Raw genomic sequence first — 12,249 nt, 5'->3', positions numbered from 1 at the left:
CTAAAACACCGTCAGGGGCGTTAAAACGTCCTTTTTACCTCAGTCGGTCGACACAGACACGGACACTGACTCCAGTGTCGACGGTGAAGAAACAAACGTATTTTCCTTTAGGGCCACACGTTACTTGTTAAGGGCAATGAAGGAGATGTTACATATTTCTGATACTACAAGTACCACAAAAAAGGGTATTATGTGGAGTGTGAAAAAACTACATGTGGTTTTTCCTGAATCAGATAAATTAAATGAAGTGTGTGATGATGCGTGGGTTTCCCCCGATAGAAAATTATTGGCGGTATACCCTTTCCCGCCAGAAGTTATGGCGCGTTGGGAAACGCACCTTAGGGTGGATAAGGCGCTCACACGCTTATAAAAACAAGTGGCGTTACCGTCTCCAGATACGGACGCCCTCAAGGAGCCAACTGATAGGAGGTTGGAAAATATCCTAAAAAGTATATACACACATACTGGTGTTATACTGCGACCAGCGATCGCCTCAGCCTGGATGGGCAGCGTTGGGGTGGCTTGGTCGGATTCCCTGACTGGAAATATTGATACCCTTGACAGGGACAGTATTTTATTGACTATAGAGCATTTAAAAGATGCATTTCTATATATGCGAAACTCTGGCATCAAGAGTAAGTGCGATGTCCATATCTGCCAGACGATGTTTATGGACACGACAGTGGTCAGGTGATGCAGATTCCAAACGGCACATGGAAGTATTGCCGTATAAAGGGGAGGAGTTATTTGGGGTCGGTCCATTGGACCTGGTGGCCAGGGCAACAGCTAGAAAATCCACCTTTTTTACCCCAAGTCACATCTCAGCAGAAAAAGACAGTCTTTTCAGCCTCAGTCCTTTCGTCCCCATAATATCTGCCCAGGGATAGAGGTAAGGGAAGAAGACTGCAGCAGGCAGCCCATTCCCAGGAACAGAAGCCTTCCACCGCTTCTGCCAAGTCCTCAGCATGACGCTGGGGCCGTACAAACAGGTGCGGTGGGGGGTCGTCTCAAGAGTTTCAGCACGCAGTGGGCTCACTCGCAAGTGGACCCCTGGATCCTACAAGTAATATCCCAGGGGTACAGATTGGAAATTCGAGACGTCTCCCCCTCGCAGTTTCCTGAAGTTTGCTTTACCAACGTCTACCTCCGACAGGGAGGCAGTATTGGAAACAATTCACAAGCTGTATTCCCAGCAGGTGATAATCAAAGTAACCCTCCTACAACAAGTAAAGGGGTATTATTCCACACTATATTGTGGTACTGAAGCCAGACGGCTCGGTGAGACCTATTCTAAATGGAGTCACTCAGAGCAGTGATAGCGAACCAGGAAGAAGGGGACTATATGGTGTCCCTGGACATCAAGGATGCTTACCTCCATGTCCAAATTTGCCCTTCTCACAAAGGGTACCTCAGGTTCGTGGTACAAAACTGTCACTATCAGTTTCAGACGCTGCCGTTTGGATTGTCCACGGCACCCCGGGTCTTTACCAAGGTAATGGCCGAAATGATGATTCTTCTTCAAAGAAAAGGCGTCTTAATTATCCCTTACTTGGATGATCTCCTGATAAGGGCAAGGTCCAGAGAACAGTTGGAGGTCTGAGTAGCACTATCTCAAGTAGTTCTACGACAGCACGGGTGGATTCTAAATATTCCAAAATCGCAGCTGTCTCCGACGACACGTCTGCTGTCCCTAGGGATGATTCTGGACACAGTCCAGAAAAAGGTGTTTCTCCCGGAGGAGAAAGCCAGGGAGTTATCCGAGCTAGTCAGGAACCTCCAAAAACCAGGAAAAGTGTCAGTGCATCATTGCACAAGGGTCCTGGGAAAAATGGTGGCTTCTTACGAAGCGATTCCATTCGGCAGATTTCACGCAAGAACTTTTCAGTGGGATCTGCTGGACAAATGGTCCGGATCGCATCTTCAGATGCATCAGCGGATAACCCTGTCTCCAAGGACAAGGGTGTCTCTTCTGTGGTGGCTGCAGAGTGCTCATCTACTAAAGGGCCACAGTTATGCATTCAGGACTGGGTCCTGGTGACCACGGATTCCAGCTTGAAAGGCTGGGGAGCAGTCACACAAGGAAAAAAAAAAATTTCCAGGGAGTGTGATCAAGTCTGGGGACTTCTCTCCGCATAAATATACTGGAGCTAAGAGCAATTTACAATGCTCTAAGCTTAGCAAGACCTCTGCTTCTAGGTCAGCCGGTATTGATCCAGTGGGACAACATCACGGCAGTCGCCCACGTAAACAGACAGGGCGGCACAAGAAACAGGAGGACAATGGCAGAAACTGCAAGGATTCTTCGCTGGGCGGAAAATCATGTGATAGCACTGTCAGCAGTTTTCATTCCGGGAGTGGACAACTGGGAAGCAGACTTCCTCAGCACGACCTCCACCCGGGAGAGTGGGGACTTCATCGAGAAGTTTTTTCCACATGATTGTGCACCGTTGGGAAAGACCAAAGGTGGACATGATGGCGTCCCGCCTGAACAAAAAACTGGACAGGTATTGCGCCAGGTCAAGAGACCCTCAGGCAATAGCTGTGGACGTTCTGGTAACACCAGGGGTGTACCAGTCGGTGTATGTGTTCCCTCCTCTGCTTCTCATACCAAAGGTACTGAGAATTATAAGACGTAGAGGAGTAAGAACTATACTCGTGGCTCCGGATGGGCCAAGAAGGACTTGGTACCCGGAACTTCAAGAGATGCTCACAGAGGACTCAGTGCCTCTGCCGATAAGAAGGGACTTGTTTCAGCAAGTACCATGTCTGTTCCAAGACTTACCGCGGCTGCGTTTGACGGCATGGCGGTTGAACGCCGGATCCTAAGGGAAAAAGGCATTCCGGAAGAGGTCATTCCTACCCTGGTCAAAGCCAGGAAGGAGGTGACCGCACAACATTATCACCACATGTGGCGAAAATATGTTGCGTGGTGTGAGGCCAGGAAGGCCCCACGAAGAAATTTCAACTCGGTCGATTCCTGCATTTCCTGCAAACAGGAGTGTCTATGGGCCTCAAATTGGGGTCCATTAAGGTTCAAATTTCGGCCCTGTCGATTTTCTTCCAGAAAGAATTGGCTTCAGTTCCTGAAGTCCAGAAATTTGACAAGGGAGTACTGCATATACAACCCCCTTTTGTGCCTCCAGTGGCACTGTGGGATCTCAACGTAGTCCTGGGATTCCTCAAATCACGTTGGTTTAAACCGCTCAAATCTGTGGATTTGAAATATCTCACATGGAAAGTGACCATGATGTTGGCCCTGGCCTCGGCCAGGCGAGTGTCAGAATTGGCGGCTTTGTCTCACAAAAGCCCATATCTGATTGTCCATTCGGACAGGGCAGAGCTGCGGACTCGTCCCCAGTTTCTCCCTAAGTTGGTGTCAGCGTTTCATCTGAACCAGCTTATTGTGGTACCTGCGGCTACTAGAGACTTGGAGGACTCCAAGTTGCTAGATGTTGTCAGGGCCCTGAAAATATAGATTTCCAGGACGGCTGGAGTCAGGAAAACTGACTTGCTGTTATCCTGTATGCACCCAAAAAACTGGGTGCTCTTGCTTCTACGCAGACGATTGCTAGTTGAATGTGTAGTACAATTCAGCTTGCACATTCTGTGGCAGGACTGCCACAGCCAAAATATATAATGCCCATTCCACAAGGAAGGTGGGCTCATCTTGGGCGACTGCCCGAGGGGTCTCGGCTTTACAACTTTGCCGAGCTGCTACTTGGTCAGGGGCACACCCTGGCTGAGGAGGACCTGGAGTTCTCTCACTCGGTGCTGCAGAGTCATCCGCACTCTCCCGCCCGTTTGGGAGCTTTGGTATAATCCCCATGGTCCTGACGGAGTCCCCAGCATCCACTTAGGACGTCAGAGAAAATAAGATTTTACTTACCGATAAATCTATTTCTCGTAGTCCGTAGTGGATGCTGGGCGCCCATCCCAAGTGCGGATTGTCTGCAATACTTGTACATAGTTGTTGTTACAAAAAAATCGGGTTGTTATTGTTGTGAGCCGTCTGTTCAGAGGCTCCTACGTTTGTCATACTGTTAACTGGGTTCAGATCACAGGTTATACGGTGTGATTGGTGTGGCTGGTATGAGTCTTACCCGGGATTCAATATCCTTCCTTATTGTGTACGCTCGTCCGGGCACCGTATCCTAACTGAGGCTTGGAGGAGGGTCATAGGGGGAGGAGCCAGTACACACCACCTGATCCTAAAGCTTTAGTTTTTTGCCCTGTCTCCTGCGGAGCCGCTAATCCCCATGGTCCTGACGGAGTCCCCAGCATCCACTACGGACTACGAGAAATAGATTTATCGGTAAGTTAAATCTTATTTTTTTTTAGGAGGGGATTAATACTGGGTGAGCAAGCATGCCATGTCTCTGAGGAGTGTGGCCACTAGTTTGGTGCCAGTAATGTGTAATCAAACTGATGCCTTAATTTTTTTGTTTTAGCATGAGTTCAAATGCATGGAAACTATAACTTGTATATATCGGAACATCTCTTTTGATATGTACATTAGTGCAGTGCGTATAGAAGATTCTCGCGTTTCATTGTTTAATACTGGCCAGAGATTTTACCATATGTATGAAACCAGATACATGTACTGTACAAATCTATGCAGGCTGAATTCAGTTCTGTGTCATGTGCCTGGGCGATATACGGCTATGCGCACATTCTTCTCTTAGGGGTGCAAGGGAAAGCTTGCAATGCTGGTGGACGTGATGCCATTCTAGAACGCTTTACGTCAGGGCAGTGAATTGAAATCCCCTTTAGTGTCAAATTGTTGAAATTTAATCTTCTGGTCTCCTATGGTGTTCTCGGGTAAAGACTGCTTGCACAGATGTAATAGTGAGCCTGTCTAATGTACTAATTTCTGCCTTCCTTTTCTCTGAACACAATTATTGAAGGCAGCTTGTTCCTTCAATTGTCAAATTCCTTGTGTCCATGTTCCCAGCACATCACAGAACTCAAATTAGAATACAGATAACCTGCAGTCATTGTTAGTTGCCATGTACTCCATAAAATGGATTATCCCCATAGACTTTCTTATAGATATATATAAATTGTTATAGTGTTCTAGAACAAAAAGTACAAATGATAGATATTTGTGAACTGCAAGTTTGCATAATTTGTACAGATTTAGCATTTCATAGTGGTGAAAATGAGGTTCCACTAATTTTGCTTCTCTCCTTTCAGACGGTTGATGACGAAGCGATAGGGGCATAAATGAAGGCCAAGTAAGGAAGGCAAAACGATGCCCAAGGGTGGGTGTTCTAAAACACCACAGTCAGAAGAATTCAGCAGCTACGACATGGTGGAGAAACAAACTGGGAAAAAGGTACCATATCTTTGTGTGCGCCCATCTACTGCCATCTGTCTGCTACTGGTCCATATTAACACACCAGTGACAAGTTGCTGTTGAGTCACGTGCTGCTGATTTCAAGATATAATGATGAAACATTTGTTTGTGCTAGTGGATAGCATTTACGGAAATGATTTGTGAAGTTTGAGAGTCATGGTGGGGTAGATTCAGGTCAGTGCGATGGACGCAATGGGCTGGCCATTCTGGAACAGTACGTTACGCCTACAAGAATCGCATGGTACGATAGACCACTTGCGATGTCGGCACTAATGTAAATTGCCGATATATGCAGTCGGGCATCGACACAGAGCATTGCTTTCAAATGTATCTGCCCTTCTGTTCGGCCACCTACAGTACCAGGATAATGTTCGTTATTTAGCTTTGTTTTCAGCATGGTTCAGGATGGTGTGTTTCCTTGGTGCATTGGCTGTTGTTCAATCTTATGTAGGTGATAGTTATGCTTTCCTTTTTGATTTTACTCGATGCTCGTGCAATGTTTTCCAACCTCTGCCTCCATGGCACACTAACAGTCCAGGTTTTAAGGTTAGCCATATTTTAGCACATGATTTAATTAGTTCTTCCGTTATTTTGATTTAACCTGTGCTCAAGCATGGATATTACTAAAACTTTCTGTGTTAGTGTGCCTTGAGGATTGAGGTTTGGAAGCATTATTCTAGCAGTCATTCTAATTCAAAGTTTCTTCTTCTGAGCTACCTATTAACATTGATAGTAGATGTATGGGCAGTACTGTGGACTCCTAGGGCGTCATTCAATAGTTTTAGAGCTGGGGTAAGGCCAGCTGAGGTGACCCGTTTGGGCAGCTAAACACGACCTCTATTGGCGCGATATGAAAGCTCAATTGAATATCTCCCCGCGATCTCCCGTCACTTTAGACAGGAGTTAACAATTGACTATCACCTCTAGACTGCCTTTGTGAATGACACAAGTGATGTTAGAGAGAAGGGTAGAAGCACTGGACTATAAGGAGGTGATTCAGTAGTTTTTGGGGTGGAGATAATTTTTGGGCTCCCATCGGAGTAATTCAGTTTCTCTATCGTCCTAGTGGATGCTGGGGTTCCTGAAAGGACCATGGGGAATAGCGGCTCCGCAGGAGACAGGGCACAAAAAGTAAAGCTTTAGGATCAGGTGGTGTGCACTGGCTCCTCCCCCTATGACCCTCCTCCAAGCCAGTTAGATTTTTGTGCCCGGCCGAGAAGGGTGCAATCTAGGTGGCTCTCATAAAGAGCTGCTTAGAGAAAGTTTAGCTTAGGTTTTTTATTTTACAGTGAGTCCTGCTGGCAACAGGATCACTGCAACGAGGGACTTAGGGGAGAAGAAGTGAACTCACCTGCGTGCAGGATGGATTGGCTTCTTGGCTACTGGACATCAGCTCCAGAGGGACGATCACAGGTACAGCCTGGATGGTCACCGGAGCCTTGCCGCCGGCCCCCTTGCAGATGCTGAAGTAAGAAGAGGTCCAGAATCGGCGGCAGAAGACTCCTCAGTCTTCTTAAGGTAGCGCACAGCACTGCAGCTGTGCGCCATTTTCCTCTCAGCACACTTCACACGGCAGTCACTGAGGGTGCAGGGCGCTGGGAGGGGGGCGCCCTGGGAGGCAAATGAATACCTATTTTGGCTAAAAATACCTCACATATAGCCTCCGGAGGCTATATGGAGATATTTAACCCCTGCCAGAATCCGTTAAGAGCGGGAGACGAGGCCGCCGAAAAAGGGGCGGGGCCTATCTCCTCAGCACACAGCGCCATTTTCCCTCACAGAAAGGCTGGAGGGAAGGCTCCCAGGCTCTCCCCTGCACTGCACTACAGAAACAGGGTTAAAACAGAGAGGGGGGGCACTAATTTGGCGATATACTTATATATAAAAAGATGCTATAAGGGAAAACACTTATATAAGGTTGTCCCTATATAATTATAGCGTTTTTGGTGTGTGCTGGCAAACCCTCCCTCTGTCTCTCCAAAGGGCTAGTGGGTCCTGTCCTCTATCAGAGCATTCCCTGTGTGTGTGCTGTGTGTCGGTACGTGTGTGTCGACAGGTAGGAGGACGATGTTGGTGAGGAGGCGGAGCAATTGCCTGTAATGGTGATGTCACTCTCTAGGGAGTCGACACTGGAATGGATGGCTTATTTAGGAAATTACGTGATAATGTCAACACGCTGCAAGGTCGGTTGACGACATGAGACGGCCGACAAACAATTAGTAAGGTCCAGACGTCTCAAAAACACCGTCAGGGGTTTTAAAACGCCCGTTTACTTTAGTCGGTCGTCACAGACACAGACAGGGACACTGAATCCAGTGTCGACGGTGAATAAACAAACGTATTCCTTATTAGGGCCACACGTTAAAGGCAATGAAGGAGGTGTTACGTATTTCTGATACTACAAGTACCACAAAAGAGGGTATTATGTGGGATGTGAAAAAACTACCATAGTTTTTCCTGAATCAGATAAATTAAATAAAGTGTGTGATGATGCGTGGGTTCCCCCCGATAGAAAATTATGGGCGGTATACCCTTTCCCGCCAGAAGTTAGGGCGCGTTGGGAAACACCTCTTAAGGTGGATAAGGCGCTCACACGCTTATCAAAACAAGTGGCGGTACCGTCTATAGATAGGGCCGTCCTCAAGGACCAGCTGACAAGGCTGGAAAATATAATAAAAAGTATATACACACATACTGGTGTTATACTGCGGCCAGCGATCGCCTCAGCCTGGATGTGCAGAGCTAGGGTGGCTTGGTCGGATTCCCTGACTAAAAATATTGATACCCTTGACAGGGACAGTATTTTATTGACTATAGAGCATTTAAAGGATGCATTTCTATATATGCGAGATGCACAGAGGGATATTTGCACTCTGGCATCATGAATAAACGCGATGTCCATAACTGCCAGAAGATGTTATGGACACGACAGTGGTCAGGTGATGCAGATTCCAAACGGCACAGTATGGCCGTATAAAGGAAGAGGAGTTATTTGGGGTCGGTCCATCGGACCTGGTGGTCACGGCAACTGCTGGAAAATCCACCGTTTTTTACCCTAAGTCACATCTCTGCAGAAAAAGACACCGTCTTTTCAGCCTCAGTCCTCTCGTCCCTATAAGATCATATCTGCCCAGGGATAGAGGAAAGGGAAGAAGACTGCAGCAGGCAGCCCATTCCCAGGAACAGAAGCGTTCCACCGCGTCTGACAAGTTCTCAGCATGGCGCTGAGACCGTACAGGAACCCTGGATCCTACAAGTAGTATCCCGGGGGTACAGATGGGAATGTCGAGACGTTTCCCCTTCACAGGCTCCTGAAGTCTGCTTTACCAAGGTCTCCCTCCGACAAGGAGGTAGTATGGAAAAAAAAAAAAAAAAAAAAAAAAAAAAAAATTCACAAGCTGTATTCCCAGCAGGTGATAATTAAATTACCCCTCCTACTGCAGAAAAGGGGTATTATTCCACACTATATTGTGGTACTGAAGCCAGAAGGCTAGGTGAGACTTATTCTAAAAATATTTTTTTGAACACTTACAAAGGTTCAAATTAAGATGAAGTCACTCAGAGCAGTGATAACGAACCAGGAAGAAGGGGACTATATAGTGTCCCGGGACATCAGGGATGCTTACCTCTATGTCTCAAATTTGCCCTTCTCACTAAGGGTACCTCAGGTTCGTGGTGCAGAACTGTCACTATCAGTTTCAGACGCTGCCGTTTGGATTGTCCACGGCACCCCGGGGTCTTTACCAAGGTAATGGCCGAATTGATGATTCTTCTTCGAAGAAAAGGCGTCTTAATTATCCCTTACTTGGACGATCTCCTGATAGGGGCATAGTCCAGGGAACAGTTGGAGGTCGGAGTAGCACTATCTCGGATACTGCTACAATCAGCACGGGTGGATTCTAAATATTCCAAAATCGCAGCTGATCCCGACGACACGTCTGCTGTGCCTAGGGATGATTCTGGACACAGTCCAGAAAAAGGTGTTTCTCCCGGAAGAGAAAGCCAGGGAGTTATCCAAGCAAGTCAGGAACCTCCTAAAAATAGTGCATCATTGCACAAGGGTCCTGGTAAAAATGGTGGCTTCCTACGAAGCAATTCCATTCGGCAGATTTCACGTAAGAACTTTTCAGTGGGATCTGCTGGACAAATGGTCCGGATCGCATCTTCAGATGCATCAGCGGATAACCCAATATCCAAGGACAAGGGTGTCTCTCCTGTGGTGGTTATAGAGTGCTCATCTTCTAGAGGGCCGCAGATTCGGCATTCAGGATTGGATGCTGGTGACCACGGAGCCCAGCCAGAGAGGCTGGGGAGCAGTCACACAAGGGAAAAATTTCCAGGGAGTGTGATCAAGTATGGAGACTTTTCTCCACATAAATATACTGGAGCTAAGGGTAAATTTATAATGCTCTAAGCTTAGCAAGACCTCTGCTTCAAGGTCAGCCGGTATTGATCCAGTGGGAAAAACATCACGGCAGTCGCCCACGTAAACAGACAGGGCGACACAAGAAGCAGGAGGGCAATCGCAGAAACTGCAAGGACTTTTCGCTGGGCGGAAAATCATGTGATAACACTGTCAGCAGTGTTTCATCCCGGGAATGGAAACTGGGAAGCAGACTTCCTCAGCACGACCTCCACCCGGGAGAGTGGAAACTTCATTGAGAAGTTTTTTCCACATGATTGTAAACCGTTGGGAAATACCAAAGGTGGACATGATGGCGTCCCGTCTGAACAAAAAACGGGACAGGTATTGCGCCAGGTCAAGAGACCCTCAGGCAATAGATGTGGACGTTCTGGTAACACCGTGGGTGTACCAGTCGGTGTATGTGTTCCCTCCTCTGCTTCTCATACCTAAGGTGCTGAGAATTATAAGACGTAGAGGAGTAAGAACTATACTCATGGCTCCGGATTGGCCAAGAAGGACTTGGTACCCGGAACTTCAAGAGATGCTTACAGAGGTCTTATGGCCTCTGCCGCTAAGAAGGGACTTGCTTCAGCAAGTACCATGTCTGTTCCAAGACTTACCGCAGCTGCGTTTGTCGGCATGGCGATGGAAAGCCGGATCCTAAGGGAAAAAGGCATTCCGGAAGAGGTCATTCCTACCCTGGTCAAAGCCAGAAAGGAGGTGACCGCACAACATTATCACCACGTGTGGCGAAAATATGTTGCGTGGTGTGAGGCCAGGAAGGCCCCACAAAGAAATTTCAACTCGGTCGTTTCCTGCATTTCCTGCAAACAGGAGTGTCTATGGGCCTCAAATTGGGGTCCATTAAGGTTCAAATTCGGCCCTGTAAATTTTCTTCCAGAAAGAATTGGCTTCAGTTCCTGAAGTCAAGAAGTTTGTCAAGGGAGTATTGCATATACAAACCCCTTTTTGTGCCTCCAGTGGCACTGTGGGATCTCAACGTAGTTCTGGGATTCCTCAAATCACATTGGTTTAAAACCAGTCAAATATGTGGATTTGAAGCATCTCACATAAAAAGTGACCATGCTCTTGGCCCTGGCCTGGACCAGGCGAGTGTCAAATTGGTGGTTTTTTCTCAAAAAAGCCCATATCTGTTTGTCCATTCGGACAGGGCAGAGCTGCGGACTCGTCCCCAGTTCTCTCCCTAAGGTGGTGTCAGTGTTTCACCTGAACCAGCTTATTGTGGTGCCTTGCACCTACTAGGGACTTGGAGGACTCCAAGTTGCTAGAAGTTGTCAGGGTCCTGAAAATATGTTCCAGGACAGCTGGAGTCAGAAAATCTGACTCGCTGTTTATACTGTATGCACCCAACAAGTTGGGTGCGCCTGCTTCTAAGCAGTCGATGGCTCGTTGGATTTGTAACACAATTCAACTTGCACATTCTGAGGCAGGCCTGCCACAGTCTAAATCTGTTAAGGCCCATTCCACAAGGAAGGTGGGCTCATCTTGGGCGGCTGCCCGAGAGGTCTCGGCATTACAACTCTGCCGAGCAGCTACGTGGTCAGGGGAGAACACGTTTGTAAAATTCTACAAATTTGATACCCTGGCAAAAGAGGACCTGGAGTTCTCTCATTCGGTGCTGCAGAGTCATCCGCACTCTCCCGCCCGTTTGGGAGCTTTGGTATAATCCCCATGGTCCTTTCAGGAACCCCAGCATCCACTAGGACGATAGAGAAAATAAGAATTTACTTACCGATAATTCTATTTCTCGGAGTCCGTAGTGGATGCTGGGCGCCCATCCCAAGTGCGGATTATCTGCAATACTTGTACATAGTTACAAAAATCGGGTTATTATTGTTGTGAGCCATCTTTTCAGAGGCTCCGCTGTTATCATACTGTTAACTGGGTTTAGATCACAAGTTGTACGGTGTGATTGGTGTGGCTGGTATGAGTCTTACCCGGGATTCAAAATTCCTCCCTTATTGTGTACGCTCGTCCGGGCACAGTACCTAACTGGCTTGGAGGAGGGTCATAGGGGGAGGAGCCAGTGCACACCACCTGATCCTAAAGCTTTACTTTTTGTGCCCTGTCTCCTGCGGAGCCGCTATTCCCCATGGTCCTTTCAGGAACCCCAGCATCCACTACGGACTCCGAGAAATAGAATTATCGGTAAGTAAATTCTTATTTTTGGCTGCTTATACTTGTCACGCCCAAAAGCATTGTTCAGCTATATAAAATGGCTAAACCGTCTAAAATTAATGAGCGTTATGCAAAAGTGCTTTTTAGGTGCCCAAAATACACTTCTTGCACACTTCTGCTGGCGTTATGTGGTTAAGATGCTCTGTGTCAGGATACCGGCAGCCGGAATACAGACAGGGTCAGGAGCCAGTCAGCTGGCATCCCATCCGTAAGTATAGCGGGCGGGCAACTGGGGAGGGGGGGGGGTCTGTATTGTGGCATCCTGTCCGCCTGTCATTCATACTGAACC

General features: G+C 47.5%; 1 protein-coding gene across 3 annotated transcripts in view; it reads left to right on the top strand.

The window, feature by feature from the left end:
- Window positions 1-12,249, top strand: part of ANKRD11 (ankyrin repeat domain containing 11) — a 446,248-nt gene that overhangs the window by 250,042 nt on the left and 183,957 nt on the right. For all 3 annotated transcript variants that reach the window (XM_063945538.1, XM_063945536.1, XM_063945537.1), the window contains one exon: window positions 5,194-5,335. In XM_063945538.1, coding sequence (XP_063801608.1) covers window positions 5,252-5,335 — 84 coding nt within the window. In that variant the 5' untranslated portion in view covers window positions 5,194-5,251. The remainder of the gene's footprint in view (window positions 1-5,193; window positions 5,336-12,249) is intronic.

This window comes from Pseudophryne corroboree, chromosome 11, assembly GCF_028390025.1.
Source record: "Pseudophryne corroboree isolate aPseCor3 chromosome 11, aPseCor3.hap2, whole genome shotgun sequence".
NCBI classification, from domain to species: Eukaryota; Metazoa; Chordata; class Amphibia; order Anura; family Myobatrachidae; genus Pseudophryne; species Pseudophryne corroboree.
The sequence above is the reverse complement of the archived record's forward strand: the minus strand, read 5'-3'. Positions and strand labels throughout refer to the sequence as shown.